Below are 17,023 nucleotides of genomic sequence, written 5' to 3' on the forward strand. Positions count from 1 at the left end.
CGAGGCCAGCCAGCCGAGCCAGCGCGCCCGCCGCGGCGATCGCAGCGCTGCGCTACTAAAAGTACTACTGAGGCCACACCAGACCTCCACGCGCTAGGGAGACCCGTGGGCCCCGGCGACTCTCTCTCTGCCTGCGCCAGACACGCGGTGCAGCAGCCTCCTCCTCCTCCTCCTCCTGTGTCTACCTACTCTGTGCGATCATCCGCCTCCTCCTCTTCCACCACTCGTCTCGTGCTGCACACCGGCACGTGCTCCGTCGCCAACACCATGCCGGGACACGCCCACACCCCCCGCCGCCAGCCTTGCAGATAGTGGCACGGTATGCGCTGACGTCCAGAAAGGCCTGCCCGAAGCTTCTCTCGCTGTGATTGCTGCAGGGTTCCCATGACTTACCCTCGCAGCGCCGGAAACAACCATGAAACCGCCTGCTTCTCATGTCTGCAAGATTGTTGCGACAAGCTCACTTTCGTCTTTATGCTCGACTGTCCTGGCAATCTCGTCCTCGCGCCTCGCCCGGTCAGCACCCGCCATCCTTTGCGTGAGGTACCCACTCTTTCGCTCGCATCTCGACGGCTGCCCGCTGTTGTGCCACTGTACCTCGCCAACCCTGCAATCCGACTCGTTCAGCCGCCTGCGGGCGAGTGCGCGGCAGACTTCAGCTGTCTCTCAACCTCCAGGGCCGCCGCTTCGTCTCGTATTTGCAAAGCTATTTTCTGCACTGCTACCCTCGTGAGTCGATGCCGCTCGCCTTCTCTGGTCTCGGGACCGCGTCTATTCTCTTCAGAGGTGGCTCTCCTCACTTTTCAATCTTGAAAGGGCCCCGGAGTCCTCGTCGCGTTTGCTGTGGTCGATTCTCTCTCCCTGTTTCCCGATATGTTGAGCCGAAGCACGCGCTGTCACCGACCGCGACTGCCTGACCGTCGACTAGCCAGCCACTACAGGACTTGCAGTAGAGGGAACTCTCATTGAGGTTACGCAGAGTAGCAGGTACCCAGGCGATGCATCCCTCTTGGCACCGTTTGATCCCATCAGCGGGAAAGCAGAAGCAGTAGGTATTCATCTCCATTTTTCTTTATGTCGTCTTTCCCATCATTGAAAAAGCATCAAAGCACTGCAATCCAAATGGAGAGCGACGGCAAAGGTTCGCTGATCAACAGAGCAATCGCGACAGCACCTCCCGCACGCATCAACAAACCCACAGAGCAGCCGCTGGTCGCACCAAGCGAAAAACCAGATTCCTACTCACGGAGGCACACCTACCTTACAACATACCTACCTACTGCATTGCGTCTGTTCCTGCTTTCCTCCTCGACAAAAGCACGTTCTCAACCTTCGAAGTCGCTGTCTGTCACGTGATGTGCGATCACGACTACGCGCCACCCTATCCGACCACAACCACGAACGCGCGCAATCACGATCAGCCACAGTCACCAGCAGGCACAACAACAAACATCTACAATCACAAGCATCTTCAATCAGCAACCCGCCCCCCGAGCCCACCAAGAACCTGCGACCAGTAGAGGCCTGCCCACGCGTGCTTAGTCATCTCATGCTGAGTGGCCAGGGCCGATGGTTGAAAGCCTCCCGCCTCCCGGTTGCTGCGCTGAGAGGTTGGGATGGCTGGAGGTCGCGTTGAGAAGGCTGGGAAGGCTGGGAGGCGTTGTCAGGAGCAACGCTGGTTTCCAATATACTCAGCTCTCCTTTCCCCTTTTCTCCCTTTCCTCTTTCCTCAACTTTCGCGCGCAGCCTTTTGGTGAGTTACATCCCCCAGCACTCCACACACCCCTTTTCTGCCCTTTGGACATGGAAAGAGGCTCCATCTGATGCCGCTCGATGGCTCCTTGATGGAATTTGATGGATTCTGATGGCGCTGCTTCTCTGGATGCGCGCTTCTGGTGTGCCGTTACCTGCGCCGCTGGACCGCCAGGGCTTTCTCTGATCCGCTGAGATGCTTGCAACAGCTGCCGGCCTGGCTCTCAGCTTTTTGACTACTGCAACATTCTCATGTGCGGGTACCAGTCCTGCTGGACGGCCAAAACATTTCCATGACCGTTGAGATGCCTGTAATGCTGTAGGCACTGATCTCGGGTTTCTCACTGCCTCAAACATTTCGCGTGCTGGTACCAGCTTCGCTGGACGGCAACATTTTTCCTTGTCACCACTGAGATGACTTCTTGCTGTGCTGATGGCTTGTGACCGACTCTACATGGCGCTGCTACTTTCTTTGCTGGACTTTGCTCCACGTGATCCTGCAACGAGATGGCCGCTGATCTCGACGCCCTGCATCTTTGGATGGGATGCTGCCATCTGCTTCATCACAATCGTGCCGTTTTTGCATCACATCACTGACATGCGATTCATCGTAGAGTTCAACGCGTTCCCATCACCGCTGAAATGCCTTCAATGACACAATCAAAGGCTGCATTCACCGTTCGCCGGCAGGCGGTGTCTGCAACTCAGCAAGGTGAGTACATGCTCATTCCAGCCGCTGCAAGCTGACAGAGATGCTGACGCGTTGTAGCTACTGCCCACACCTGGCCGGTCACATCAACGACTTCGACGCGCATGCCGCCACATGCGTCGACGAGGTTTCCTAGATCGACTACGCTGCCCTCTCGCTTCCAAAACACCGCCACTCTTTCCAGCGTCGCTGACAGCACCATCACTTCGTCAACGGCTTCGAGCGGTCTGGGTCTGTGCTCGCTCAGATCCTTGGACTCTTCTGTCCAGTCTGCGGAGACTGGCTTCCACGCGCCTCCGCCCACCATCGATCTGGCTGTAGCCAGAGCCGCCCGCCCCTCTCGTTTTCAGCGGTCGGCAACTCCTTCTGTCGCATCTGACAACACCTCTGGCAGTGACTCTCAGTGCACTGCGTCCATTCGTTCGGCTACGGCCTCCAGCGCCTCTGGGAAAACCTCTCGTTTCTCCACCTCCCAGCGGTCGGACACAGCTTCTAGCGCATCTGGAAGCACCTCAACTTCATCCACCAGGTCGAGCTGGTACATCCCTCTTTCCATCTCCGACTCGACCAGGCAGTCTGTGGAAACTGGCATCCACGCACCACCTCCGTCTCTCGCTTCGGTCCAGGTGCCCTCTCAGGTGACTCGTGCTGTCGCCAAGTACGTCGCGGAGGACTGGACCATCAACTCCGATTTCTCGATCACCGAGAAGAAGAAGCCGCTCACTTACGGCACGATTCCGGACGAGGTCCACCTTCCCGCTCGTTACGACAACGAGTACTTCGTTGACCTGGAGGGTCAAAAGATCACCGCCGACTGTCGCCTGCACGCGACTCAGCAAAGGCTCGCGGTCACATACCGCAAGCTGATCGAGCAGGGCGAATGCCCGAAACGTTTCAACGCTGAGTCGCAGGCCGACCTCAAGCGGCAGATGGTCATGACCATCGAGGAGATCACCAAGATTGACGACGCTGTCGTCAAGGGCCAGGTGACAAACTGCTATCTCGACTACGTCGAGACCGCTTACGGTTTGACCCCTGCAATCTCTTCTACCAACCATCTTTCCTTTCGCTTGATGCTAACGGCGACTGCTTAGACTTTTCCAAGCCGTTGCCCGAGGATGCCGAGATCAGCACGGCGTTCAAGAACAAGGAGGCCAACGCGTTCCGGACCCCTTGCGTCGAGGACGCAGAACAGCTCATCGAGCTGATGAGCCAAGGCGTTGAGAACGCCTTCCCCGTCTTCGTGAGCTGACCCAATGCATTTGGCGGCTTAGGCAGCACCCCGCTGACACAACCACTCCACAGAGGCAATGGATGATGAAGCGCCAGGAAGCGTTCCTCGCGAACGCGACCTACAAGATTCTCACCATGGCCGCCGAGACGCGCCCCAAGCTGCGCGCCCGCCTCGAGTGGGAGCGCACTGGCAAGCTCGTCCGACTGCCCGTGCCCTGCTGCGAGGAGGAGCCCGTTCCCGAGGAGCAGCTCATTCCCTCTGCCGCTGCCAGCAAGCCCCGCCGCAAGCGCCAGCCCCCCGTCATCGAGTGCCCGATGCTCGACGACAACAACCCGCCCAAGCGCCCGGAGACGTACTCTCTGGAGGAGCTGGCGGCGACCAAGAAGGAGGACGGCCTGATGACGCGCTGGATGCGCAAGCTGGGCGCCTGCTGGGGCGAGGAGGGCATGTCGTTCGCGCAGATCTTCTCGTGGCGCGAGCGCAAGTGGGACGCGCAGATCCGCAACGAGCAGCGCCTCTACATCGCCTGGGAGAGGAAGCACGGCCGCCCGTTCCCGCACAGCACCGGCATCAAACCTTCTGCTCCTCACAGGCCTTTCAGGATCGTGCGCGGGCCGGTGCCGAGCAAGGGGGAGGTCCAAGCGATTCTGAAGCGCAACAGCCATGTGGACGAGGAGACTTGCTCGGAGACTTCTGACGAGGATCTGGAGTCTGAGGTCAGCGAGCAGGAGCAGCAGGAAGAGGACCAGGACAACACCTCCTCCTCCAGCGTGAGCCAGCGCTTCGCCACCTGGTCGTCGCAGAAGTTCGCGGGCCTCATGAACTTCCTCGGCATCCAGTGAGCAACTGACTGACTGGCCACGGCTTCCTCGATGCCCGCTTTTCGGCGCCGACTGGTATCTGCTCCGGCAGTAGTACCTTTCGCGACCGGACTCCGACAAGAGCCCGCGGCGCTCGATGCGAGGCGGTTGGGCTCTGGAGTTTGCTTGCGAGTTGGCGCTGGGAGGGGCTTGGCATTATTTTCTCGGTTTCTTCGACAAGGGGTTTCGCTTAGGATTGACCAGCGGTGGAGGCAGCAGTGGAGCAATCTGGGCCTGCTTGCCTTTTGGACCGCCGGGCTTTTCTCGACGACGAACCGCTGATGGTAGCAGCATGGCCTTTGGGAAGTGCCTACCTTACTCTTCATCCGACGCGTTCTCAACAGGATCCGCCAATGGTAGCAGCATGGCCTCTGGGAAGTGCCTACCTCACGCATCATACAACGCCTTCACAACAGGATCAGTCAACGGTAGCAGCATGGCCTCTGGGAAGTGCCTACCTCACTCATCATACAACGCCTTCACAACCGGATCTCTCATCAAAAAGTCAACAAGCGTCAACAAGCAACAAGTAGCAGCAGGGCCGCTGGGAACTGCCTACTTCACAAACCAGCCCACAATCTCCAAGGATCATCAACTCCCTCCAGGACCAACCCCACCGCTCCCGCAGCAAGCACCACAATCAGCCGCGACCGATCTTTCCCACCGCTGACAGCCACTGCTCCCGACCAGCTCTGCTTCAGCACCACAGCTTACCCAGCAACCCAGCCCGCCGTTGGCAGCGAGGCGAAAACCGTGAGTACCAAGGTTACGTATCCCCATCTCTTTTTTTCCAAGACCAAAAACCAAATAATCTGCCCTGGCGAGTGCAAGTGGCGGCTCGCACGAGGACCCAATCCGGCAACCAAAAAAAAAAAAAACTCTGCTTTTCTCGCGCATTTGACATCTACACACCGGCCGATCTATGGGCTTAATTGACTATCTATGGCCTGCGGGCACCACTTACTCAAAGACAGAATTTTCCGTCGGTCGAGCGTTGAGAAGCGAGAGAGTGCTGACTGTGCTACTGACTTTCACAGGTTGACAGGTTACAGATGCCCTTCTCTTCTTCCTCTCCTTTGCCCCGAATGCAAGGAACACCACCAACCCATATTCCCGCGCCGAAGAGATTTCTCCATCGACTTCCTCAAGCGCAGCGAGGCCGGCTTTTCAGGACTCTGGATGCTGGTAGCGGCGCTTAGATTCGGAGGAGCGTGGGCGGGATGTGGATTTGAGTGGGAGGGCTCAGTGCGCTCTAGGGGCTTTCAAAGCGGCTGCTTGGGATGGGGAGCTTGAGGGCTTCCTGTGGGCGGTTGTGGAGGGTTTTGGAGCGTGCCGGGTTGCAAATTGGGATTCGGGGGTTTGTGATGGGAAGGGAGCGGAGGTGGACTGGTTGGGTGGGGGATGAGGGTTGGAGTGAGACGGGGTGTGGGGTTAGGATGAATGGGATCATGGCGTTGACTTGCTTCTGCTTGAATTATTGCAGGATTGGCTTGGGACTCATGTTTGCTTCGACGAGAAGCTACAGGGGTGGATCAATCCTACGCGATCGTTGCAAGGCACTTTCATTAGGCTTGCGCGATGCCTTCAGCGGATACAGTCAAGTCAAATCCGAAACTGTCATTCATTTAATTTGTGTCCAAAACATCGTCGTCTCAATCTGATCCATGCCGCGAAAACGAAATGCCATCAAGCGCAGAGCCATGCAATGCCATACACTATGCCGGAATCCCCACGCTCTCCAACGCAAGCAACGCAAACCACCCGCCCACGACCGGCCTCGCCCTGAAATTCGGCGGCCCAACCGCAAACCCACCCGTCGACGCCTCATACAAATCGGTCGCCGGGCGGTTCGTGCTAGTCTCGTCGATCCACTTCGCCAGCCGCCCGACCATCTCGCCCCGCGTCTGCTCGCCCGCCACGGCCGCCGCCCACATCTCCCAGTCGTTCTTGGCCCAGCCGTGGCGCGTGTCGAGCGGGACTCCGAACGCCTCCGCGATCGTCGGGTAGAAGGCCGACTGCATTTCGTACACGTCGCGGGGCACGAGGTCGGTCTGCACGAGCGAGTCCGCGTACAGGTTGTACAGCAGGCCGTGCGAGTCGGGGTTGCCGTAGGAGAGGGTCGTGTGCGGTGGGGAGGCGGCGCTGTTGATGCCCAGCTCCTGCCAGCGCGCGATGTAGTCGGTGGCTGTGGAGGAGAAGTTGGCGGCGTCGTCGGCGTGGTCGGTCAGGTTGGCGATGCCGCTCATGGCTTGGATGGCGATGATGCCCTTGAGCGCGAGGTTGGTCTGGTTCTCGAGCGCGCCGGCGAAGTCGTCGGTGCTCTGCTGCGAGGCCGGGATGAGGGTGTTGCCGACGAGGTACGCGGCCCACTGGCGCAGGCTGTCGTAGTGCTGCGAGAGGAAGGCCGTGTCGCCGGATTTCTGCGCGTAGGCGAGCGCGAGGATCAGCATGTTGCCGCTTTCTTCGACGGGCATCTCTTGCGTTTGCTCGTTCGCGTGGCCCGTCGCGTTGGGGTAGTGGAAGCCGATATCGTGGATGGCGGAGTCTTTCGACCAGAGCCCGTTCTCGACCACGATGTAGACAGGGTCGAGCAGGTATTTGAGCCATGCTGGGTTGAAGTACATGAGCAGCGGGGATGCTGGGAAGATCACATCGACGGTGTTCATGTTGCCGTTTGATGAGATTTCCTTCATGAAAATGTATGGAGTCTCCTCAGTACCGGCAAGCTGCGTAGCACCCCAAGCCTGGCGTGCCGCTAGCGAGACGACCGTGACATAGTCCTGGCCGCCAACTTGCATGGCATCATTGGAGACCTTTTCATCAAGCTCGACCGACTTGTCATGCACATTCTGGTAGTCGTCATGGAAGAACGACAAGGCCCGAGCCTTGTCGCTATGCTGGCCACGCCACAGACTAGGGACTCCTCGCAGACCAGAACCCGTGTTGAATTGATGACTCTCCTCTTGGGCCAGGAACATCGTGAAAAGCGACGTCACCTCGGAGCTACCGACTCGACCGAGGTCGACGCTGTATCCGAAGACTGGCCATCTGTCGTTGATTGCGCGGTAGTTGCTGTCAGCCGAATTGTCGAGCGCGCCCGTATCGGTGAACTGCTTCCGCACGTCGATGTCTGCGCCCGATCGGTGCGTCAGACCGTCTCTGGCTGAGGTGGCGTAATACCAATTGCCCCACTCGGCTTGATCGTTCCACTCGCTGAAGGCAGCCTGGCTCTGCCTGGCAAATCTGTGATACTCGACTTCCGAGTCGTCCCCAACAGTATCATACGACCATTCGACGAGCTGTCTCCGGTCTCCAGAGGCCCATTCTGAGACACTGTCAATACGGTGTTACGTAGCGTGCATGACAGTTGAGAGACATACCTGCAGATACATCGGTGTATATTTGGATGTCATGTTCCTGGCCGTCTTTCGAAGACACGTCGACGGACATGTACGAAACGGAGGCGCTCTGTCGCACGAGGTCATCCGGAGAAATTGGCGACAGGAATTCAACCTTCAGCGAGACAACACCGCCTACATCAAAGTCGAAGATCGACCGCGTAGACGTATACGAGAATGATGTCTGATCAGCGACCTCCGGTAGCGGGTCCGGATTGCCCATCCAGGTGTAGGTAGTGTTGTCTACACGGACGAGGCCAGTCCATCCGGTGATCTCGCCACTATGCCGACATTAGTATTCCTGCAATATGTCGGTCGATGCACGTCGTTGTCCGTACTTCCAAAAAGTCGGCCATTGGCCCGCGAGGTAGCCTCCATTACTCCCACTGCCGCCTGCAGGTTGCCAGGCTAGCCACGCGTCAGTAACATGATGATCCCATCTAGATAAGAGACATACTGCTGAGATACGGCGATCTGACAGCAAGAGGTATCGCTGGTGGCCGTGCAGGATCGAAGGTGGATTGCGCTGCTGCAAGTGCGGTGCACAACGAAAGGTAGAGGATTGTCGTCATGACGCGTGTTGGCTACCACGATAGCAGGTGCTCCGGGCGAAAATGAGAAGCGTGGATCATGGTGGGCGATCTTCTCAAAGATGTACTCCCCTTTTCCACCAGCCAGCGCAGTTACTACGGTGGTCAGGCGTTGTGGACGATCGACATATGTGCAGCGAATGCAGACATCGCATGTCTGGTGAATAGAAGCTCGGTGCGCATGATCCACCGCGTCGTGTGATTCCGGACGGCACTAGGGCGAGACGATGCAACTACAGAGCAGCATGCCAGAGTCCGCCAAGCGAAATGTATGCTGTGCGGCAGGGAGAGAGCTCATGCGAGGGGCCAACATACGAATAACAGGGGCTGGATAAACGTGTTTATGAGACCCTGCTCCCTATGTCTCAGCTGCCAGCTGAATGGTAGAGTGATTTGGTCCCGAGGCGCTTCCCCTGGGGTTGAAGCGGCGGGAAATGTTTCGGATTCGGCGGGCCGTTCTGGCTAGGAGAGACATCCTGTCAACTTCACCTTGCCCCCTGCTAAGCACCAAGCGAATGAATTGGCATGAGAGCAAAGTACTGGCTCTGCGAGAATTGTTCGACGAACGAGCATGTCATTGGTTTCTAGTGCACCGGGGTCTGTGTGTCTTCAGTCCGAAAGCTTGCAGGAGGACTAGTGAAAAGCACGGAGGCCAGCTGAGGCCGGACAAACTAAAGCTGTAGAGTGTCATCCGGCACTTCTAGTAGGCTCTCACAAGCAGCGAAGGTACTTGCGCTTCCCAAATGATTCAAGGACTAGTCGAAGCTGGTGACAGTGATGTTGTAGCACGAGGTCGTGTCGTCGGAACAAGGTCAAGCTTCAAAAGGAGGAGCGGTCTTGGCGGGGCCACGTCCACGTGCCAGCAACTTCCGAACTTGGGGGTGTACTGCATCAAGATGCCTTTTCCGCACATTTAATTTGTTTATCACACGCGCCGAAAGCTACCGACCGAGCCACGCTTGTGATCAGTTTTACGTACAAGACCTGTCTGCATTCAATACGTGCATGGACCCCAACCAAGAAACACCAGCTACGGCCTCCAACTTCAGTATCACTAGCCGCCTGGCGGCAAACGCAACGGCTGTCGATCCGCCACCATGCCGGCAACAGACATCACAGAACTGTCCTCCTCGGAGCAAACTTTTCTCGACCCCTACTTGCCTTCACCAAGCGCACCTTCAGCCTCCGGCAAGTCTGCAAAATTACCATTTGTAACTCTAACCTACGCTTGCTCCCTCGACGGCATGATCGCCCTGGCTCCCGGTGTGCGGACCGCCCTCTCAGGCCCTGAGACGAAAAGCATGACACATTACTTGCGGCTGAAGCACGACGCGATCCTCGTCGGGGCTGGTACAGCCGTGGCAGATTTGCCGAGTCTCAACTGCCGATATCCTGGAGCTGAGTTCGACGAGCAACCGCAGCCTGTAATCGTAGATCCAAGACGGAGATGGAAGGTTGAGGGTTCGGCTCTGGGCAGGTTAGCGGAAGAGGGTAAGGGAAGGCAGCCTTGGGCTGTCAGTCTTGGTGGCAACAGCGATGAGGCCTGCAAGCGCCTGGTAGTCGAGGAGAGCGAGGGCGGAAGAATGGATTGGGAGACGGTGCTGCGAAAATTGAAAGCTGAGGGAATCAGGAGCGTGATGGTTGAGGGCGGCGCGACGGTGATTAATGCGCTGCTTGCGGAGCCCGGGCTAGTAGACTCTGTGATCGTGACGATTGCTCCCACATGGCTTGGGCAAGGAGGATTAGCCGCTTGTCCGGCTGTCACGACTGTGGACGGACGGAGAGTGAACGCTGCAAGATTGGCGGACACCACTTGGCGGCAATTTGGCGCTGATGCAGTTTTGTGCGGCAGACTCGGAGCGTGAAGCGAACGCTGATTGTTGGTGAGGAACCTCATTCGAATAGCGCAGTTCTGTCCGAATGACAACCTGAACTCATAGTCGCTTGGATTTGGAATTGAGTGATCTTTCTGGACAGCATATCACCACATACCACTGACACAGGATGGCCAAAATGTGGATGGCGTCCAGACCATAGGATCTGCAAGCGGTGTCCGCCTACGCCAGGCTGTGACACGTAAGTTTATTGGATATCATTGATCTCCACTCATCTGTCCAAACTGATTAACAAGTTGCTTTGCAACTTATGGAGAGGAAGACCTTGATCGAGTAGTCCTATGGCCACGACTCTCTGCGTTCGACGAACGTGGGCCCTCATCAAAGTCTCGCGTTACACGGCCTCAATTCAGCAAGCGAGCGCCTCCTGAATCTCGACGCTCCCTTGCTTCTAATGTTTGAGGGCGCGGTGAAAATCGGCGAGTCTATTTGTCGATCGTGCATCAAAGATAGGAAAGTGGTATACCGATGAGGCGCCGGATGGCGCCATGCGGAGACGATGGCGAGTGGTCGCGACGCCTGGCGCTTGGTCTCTTCGGAAGTAGTGTAGCAACCTAGCCGTGTGCCGAAGACCTCGCTCTCGACTTTGTTTCCTTCGTGCATATGATCTAGACTGATGAATGCTCGACGTACCGGTCCGCGTGGTCATTACCCCGTGGCCGGCGACGAAATGATCTACGAGCGCATCTCTGCGCACGCGCATGTGTACCTTGACCTCCTCCCGCGCCAGGATCTGGTGACCTAGGGTGCGTGCCGCTTGCGGAACAAGGCACCGGTCTGAGAAAGTGACAGGTTCTCGGCATCGATTCCTGCTGGACCATCGCCGCCTCCCATCGAAGCCGCCCGCACTTCTTGCCGGCGGCGTTATGGTTAAGCGAAATAGTACTCGAGCCAATCCATGTTGGCACCAGTCAGGCCAAGGACGGGTGGGAGACAAAAAGAGAGGCGTGCAGATGGCCAAGCAGACAGGGTGTAGGGTTGCGGAAGAGTACTGCCGCGGCTCGTTGCGCCATCCAGCTGCAGCGCTTGCCGCTGACGGACGGGCGCTCGTGGTGCTGTCGCATGGGGATCGGCGACAGCGTGGGCAAGCAGATCCCCGCCCGTGATCGCCAGGCGTACCTATAGTAGCACAAGCGTGGCAGACGGCGTGGCGAGGAAACCCGACTGCCTGGCTCTGCCGAAACGAGGAGCTGCCATCGCCCGTCCAGTCGGGAAGCGATGGCGCAAGCCTTGATTACGACCTCGAGCTCGGCACTTGTTGTTCGACTGCTGGCCTCTCTCGCTCCCTCGTCCCATGACTCGCTTTGGCGTGCGGCCAGGGGCTGTCTGGCGGCCGCGCCAACTATGCCCCGCCCACCCTATACTGCACAAGCATCCGCCCCAGCACCACCGCCGGCGGCGCGCTCGCCTTTCTGGCGTCCGAATGGGTCGTCAGAGCATGCGAGGGACGCAGCCGCAGCCGCATCTCCACGACGCGATGATCCACGCCTGCAAGCCGTGAACAGCGTGGCACCGCAGCCGGCTCGAAGCAGATTGTCTTTTGCCCTTCTCGATCGTCGCTATCTGCTGCGGACTGACGGAGCGTCGGCACCAGTGCACGTTCCCGTGGCTACGAGCAATGTGATCTCGCAGCTCATGGAGGATTCGTTTGCTGTGGCCTCAGCTCCTACCGCAGCCGTCGTCGCCGCTCCAGGCGCCAAACGCAGCCATTTGTAGAGTCGGCATACCGAACCGCGGACGAGATCACTGATGCTCGTACCGCAGCCCGAGCCGACCTGCCTCAAGCCTCCTTGGACCCCCCTCAAACGGACCAAAGCTGCGCGCCGGCGGTCGGGGAAGGCGGCTCGAGGTCGTTCAGCCGGCATCTCCCGCCGCCTCGTGCTACTGCACCTCTCTCTACCCATGACGACTCCCCCTGTCACTGTCTGCTTCTCCATCGCACGCATTTGCAGCCCTCAAAGCCACGATCTGGCCGTTTCTATTTGTCACCCCTGTGCAGGGCCCGCTCTGATGGTTGTCAGTTCTGACACTCCAATGCGTGCCAAGATGCTCGTTGCCTCCTTCGACCCTTCTCTGCAGGCCCACCCGGTGGATCTCACGCTGAAGAAATGTGCCTGTCGTCACGAAGAACAGAAATTGCCGAGATGATCGATTCTCCCGAGTGTTTGTGACGACCTAAACGAGGGTCTCGCTCAGGGGGAGCAATCTCGCTTCGTAATTGCAGTCAAGGCGGGTATTCTCGTCGTTTTTTGGGCTGTCTGTTCGCGATTCGTGCTGGAGTTGCAGCTGTAACATGTTGCAATTAACCATAGGAGCTTTCCCCGAGGGTGCGGCCCGCGATCATTCCGTTGCCAGATCTGCCGGGGCTGCTTTCGTGGACCTCCAGGGCTTAGCCACCAGCTGTCCCAATCCACAAATCTGGGTCAGCCATTGTGCCACTTGAGATCTAGAGGATCTGGAAAGTTGCGCCGGGACCGCCTCCCAACCGTGCGGTAATCTTTTGTGATTGTCGGGCCTGCTTGTCCGCATGCATGTGACAAGCAGGTCGCAAGGATCTTTTGTCAAGCCCATCCTTGCGGGCAGGCTTGTGCGCCTGATGAACAGCAATCAGCCGTTGCCTACAATCGAGATATTAGTAGATCTCAGGGCGCCAATCGCCGGTGCTCGTTCGATCCTCCGAGTGTTGTCCTTGTTCATGCCCCATTTGGCTGCTGGACTAACGTGGTAGCTCAAGCGAGTGCTTCGTTCCCACCGCCGCTAGGTCGGTTGACCGTGTATAGGATGGTGTAGGTTTGCGCTCTATCTCGAGACGGGCACACAGCACACGAATTGTGGGACGAGGGCCCTGATGCCTTTAGCTTGGCCCGGACTGTCACTGTTCGAGCATCCTTTTTTTTGGCTCTTGCCACCTGGGCCTCTCCGTTTGTACCAACGGCTTCCCTTGCACCTCCGCTCATTTACAGCCACAACGAACGCCTCGCCGCGGATATTGTCCTTCTTCCAAGAGGGCGCATGCAGGTCCGTCTCTCGAGAGAATAGTAGGCGATCTCCAGATGCAGCCTATGACGCCAAGTACCTTTGGTGCTTGACAGATTCCGGCTACCTGGATTCGACGGTCATGCTGTGCGTATGCACTTATGTAGATCCTCTGTCGCTACCTGACAGACGGATCTTGTCTGAACCTAGACCACTTCTTCCTTGCTTGCCACTTTCCGGTACCAACCGTCTGGTCTCCTCGACATGGCATCCTCGTGGAGCGGATACGGCCCTTCGGCCCCTCATCCCTCACAGCATCAGCCTTCACAGCAAAGCACCGAGTCTGGATCATCGAAGAAGAAACCGCAACCAAGACAACTGCTCTCCTGCACAAAATGTCGCGAGCGCAAAGTGAAGGTTCGTTCACACCGATTAATGTCTATTGCTACTGCAAGTCGTTGCTAACTTTGTCAAGTGTGATCGAACAGCGCCCTGCTCCGCCTGCTGCGCTCGGGGTCATCCTAGAGAATGTTTGTTCATCGTTGGCGAGGGCAACGACTACAATGCGATCAAACAGTCCTACGAGATCAGGAATTTGCGCCGTGATGTCGAGAGGCTTAGGCAGCAACTTGACGATGCTCACGCACGACGCTCTGTGGACGACAACGACGAAGATGATGGTCCGCCCGATCGATCGAATGCGAAGACCGCTTCTCGCGCGAAAGCGGCTCGACAAAGACGATTGAGGACCAATGAGAGGGTAGATAACATCTACTTCGGCACACCGGGACTTGCGAACATCGTCTCTGACGTGCGTGCTGCTCTCTTCAATGGTTTAAATGACACGCTAACCGTTCTCGCAGTTTGCGAATCTCCAAGTTGGTACTCATTCATTGACCCACACTGTTCCTAAGGGCCAGGACATGTACCCTGCTGAAGGGACTGGCTATCCTTTCCCGATGATTCCAGTCGGCGACAATACGCCGGCGGCCTTGACGAGCCTATTACCAAAAGATGAAGAGATCTATCAGCATCTCGATCTGTTCCAGCATTTTGCGCAGTCATGCTCGTTCCCACACGTGCCAGATGAGGTCACCAAAAAGGAAGTTGAGAGGTTTTTGGAACATAAGGAGGACAACGCCATGAAAGCGCCCGATATGCTTGGCTTGATGTTTGCAACACTGGCGGTCGGCATGCAGATTGGGATCTACGACCGAAACGGGTGTCAGTGGCTTGGGGCGCCCATGGAAAGCTCGCACAGGCAAAGCGAGTGCTACCGTACACCCACCCTACCAGAACCTCATCAACGTCCATGACTAACAAGTGCATAGTCACTGCGAGCATGCAATGCCTTCGTCATGCATCGTTCATGAGCCAGCCGACCCTCCTTGGCATCCAGGCTCTTGTGATGATGGGACCTTACTTGACCAACAGCGGACGGTTTCTCGATGCATGGACACTATTCGGGACAACCATAAGACTTGCTCACTCGATAGGCTTGCACCGGGATCCAAAGTTGCTTGACCCAGTCCCACCTCTTCGCGAATGCATGATCCGGCGAACACTCTGGTGGTGGATGTTGCATATGGACCAACAATACTCAGTCACGCTCGGTCGTCCGTTGGGGATATCTGGCATCGGTGATTGCCCACCACCTCAGCCCCTCACTACGAACTCGACCGTGCTCAGACTCGGCGAATTTGTCAACCACTTCACTGTCGTCGCTCGGCAGATCTTGAGCAGCGACGGCTTGATGTCCGTCGGAAAGATCGACGAGTTCACAGACAAGCTGTTAGGCTTGTGGGATACTATGCCGGAAACATTGCAGTTCAATGAAAGCTGGACTAGGCAGGAGACAATTCTGCCTGAATGGCCCCTGGATGTCATGTCGGCCAGTAAGTATACGCTGGGCTACGATGTTGAAGTAGTTTCGACTTGCTGACAGATGGAAGCTTTGTTCGCCAAAGTTCAGTCTTTTATCATACTACTCAATCGTCAGAGGGATGAGCGTACGATGCGGACTGCTTCATCGACTTCACCACCAGCGTATCCAAACACTCTTGCCGGGGTCACAAGCACAACATACAATGCTGCAATGGACGGAGACAGCCTTCTTCATCAGGCTCCGATACGCGGTCGGCCGCTCGTTATCAACAGCTCTATTCATTTGTTGCAAACATTCATCTTCTTCTATTACCAGCATCCAGCGGTTCTGATATGCTGGACACTCGGACAGCAAGCATTCAACGCCGCTATGATCATCATCCTTGACGCGTGGGAGACGGGCAACGACCAGAACATGTGGCTTGTGGATCAGGCGTTGGCTGTCTTCACTGATCTGCAATGCAACCGTGTCCACAAGCTGGCCGAGTTAGCAGTCACGCGTATTACCAACGGTATCGTCACGGTACGGGAACGCCAACAGAAAACTCAAGATGCCGCGGCCGCCGCAGCCGCTGCAGCCATGTCTCGTCGCTCAAGCCAGCAGCAACAACAACACCAGCAACGACAGACCCAAAACATCAACCAGTCATCCCCACCTGTACCCGCGTACCCCCTGTATCAACCCAGCCTCGGACTCGAGAACCCCGGCTCATCCCTTGACTTCTCCGGCGACACCGTCATGGGTAATACGGGCATGTTTCTCCTAGAAGACCCAGGCTTACAGTCCACCAACCCAGCCACCCAGCACTTTGCACCTTGGAGCCTCTCCCTCCCAGCGTCAGCCGCTGGAAGCAGCCCTCATTCCTCCTCCGGCAGTCCCACCGCCCCACCCACCACAGGCTACTTTTCATCGCCCTCCGTCTCCGTCAGCAACGTCCCCATCGCCCCTTTTCCAGTAATGTCGCCCTCCTTCCAACCGACTATGGTGCCCATGCCCGCGAACCCCTTCGCCGTGGGCTTGCAGCCTCGCATGCCGACCGGCGCAAGAGCACAGCAGACCGCTGATCCTGCTCTCGCGGCCCAGCAACCGCAATTCCGACAACCGCAACTGCAAGCGCAGAGGCGACCCTCGCGCAATGACTTCTCGCCCTACGCCGCTCAAGCCGCTGCGCGCGGCAGCGTGAGCCAGGGGCAGGGACACCGCGTCGAGAGGCCTACTTCTGCGAGGAGCCGGAGTGGGCGGAATAGGTGATCGAAGGGGTTTGGTTTGGCTGGCCGGCAATGACGTGCCTTGCGGCCCTCCGCACCGCGAATGAATGAGCCGCGTGACATTTGGGTGTTTCTATATTGTTTCATTTCAGAGCGCGCACATATACCCAATCAGCATGGTTTTCCGAGAGAGATTCCACGAAGAAAGAGGAGGAAAACGCAGCGAGCTTTGGGTTTTGGGTTGTCTTACTTTGCTCTCTTCTCATCGGACAGTGGACAGGAGGAGGATGGAGAGGGGTTCTGTTAGGAAGAGTAGAGTTTGGCTTTTTGGTCGTAGGCGGAGCTTCACAGCTATGAGTCGGAAAAAAGAAGAATGCTGTATCAGTATGGCAGGTTCTTGTACGCTATGAAACATCACTATTTTGGACTCACGAACGGTTCCAAGCGCATCTGGCGGGATGTAATACGATTCTCTTGTGTTTTTTCGCAATTGGACCGAGACGAACGTTGCACTGG

At 57.2% G+C, this 17,023-nt stretch overlaps 4 protein-coding genes across 4 annotated transcripts; 3 read left to right on the forward strand and 1 right to left on the reverse strand.

The window, feature by feature from the left end:
* The first annotated feature begins 173 nt into the window (after window positions 1–173).
* On the forward strand, window positions 174–6,184 carry WHR41_00498 (uncharacterized protein). The gene is made up of 6 exons (XM_069369104.1): window positions 174–1,048; window positions 1,158–1,753; window positions 2,367–2,464; window positions 2,522–3,487; window positions 3,556–3,704; window positions 3,767–6,184. The coding sequence occupies exons 3-6, from the start codon at window positions 2,395–2,397 to the stop codon at window positions 4,535–4,537; spliced, it is 1,956 nt and encodes a 651-aa protein (XP_069234252.1). The 5' UTR covers window positions 174–1,048; window positions 1,158–1,753; window positions 2,367–2,394; the 3' UTR covers window positions 4,538–6,184.
* An 86-nt stretch (window positions 6,185–6,270) lies between these two features.
* WHR41_00499 (uncharacterized protein) lies at window positions 6,271–9,173 on the reverse strand (the record flags this gene model as incomplete). Its single annotated transcript, XM_069369105.1, has 4 exons — window positions 8,411–9,173; window positions 8,292–8,361; window positions 7,936–8,234; window positions 6,271–7,880 (listed from the first exon to the last, which is right to left on the reverse strand). Exons 1-4 carry the CDS (start codon window positions 8,523–8,525, stop codon window positions 6,271–6,273), a joined length of 2,094 nt encoding a protein of 697 aa, XP_069233947.1. The 5' UTR covers window positions 8,526–9,173.
* Window positions 9,174–9,640: 467 nt separating this feature from the next.
* Window positions 9,641–10,408, forward strand: WHR41_00500 (uncharacterized protein; the record flags this gene model as incomplete). Its single annotated transcript, XM_069369106.1, has 1 exon — window positions 9,641–10,408. One exon carries the CDS (start codon window positions 9,641–9,643, stop codon window positions 10,406–10,408), a length of 768 nt encoding a protein of 255 aa, XP_069234323.1.
* Window positions 10,409–13,678: 3,270 nt separating this feature from the next.
* Window positions 13,679–16,550, forward strand: WHR41_00501 (uncharacterized protein; the record flags this gene model as incomplete). The annotated part of the gene is made up of 5 exons (XM_069369107.1): window positions 13,679–13,831; window positions 13,890–14,225; window positions 14,278–14,692; window positions 14,746–15,309; window positions 15,367–16,550. The coding sequence occupies 5 exons, from the start codon at window positions 13,679–13,681 to the stop codon at window positions 16,548–16,550; spliced, it is 2,652 nt and encodes an 883-aa protein (XP_069234322.1).
* Between the last annotated feature and the right edge of the window lie 473 nt (window positions 16,551–17,023).

The sequence above is a fragment of the Cladosporium halotolerans genome (assembly GCF_011745625.1).
Source record: "Cladosporium halotolerans strain TM138-S3 chromosome Unknown Sca1, whole genome shotgun sequence".
In the NCBI taxonomy this organism is placed as follows: Eukaryota; Fungi; Ascomycota; class Dothideomycetes; order Cladosporiales; family Cladosporiaceae; genus Cladosporium; species Cladosporium halotolerans.

What these genes read in the sequence shown, in the direction of transcription:
- WHR41_00498 (XM_069369104.1), top strand. Translation starts at nt 2,395, where the DNA reads ATGCCTTCAATGACACAATCAAAGGCTGCATTCACCGTTCGCCGGCAG. An exon ending in GGTGTCTGCAACTCAGCAAG is followed by an intron (nt 2,465 to 2,521) that starts GTGAGTACATGC and finishes GACGCGTTGTAG; the next exon opens with CTACTGCCCACACCTGGCCG. An exon ending in AGAACGCCTTCCCCGTCTTC is followed by an intron (nt 3,705 to 3,766) that starts GTGAGCTGACCC and finishes ACCACTCCACAG; the next exon opens with AGGCAATGGATGATGAAGCG.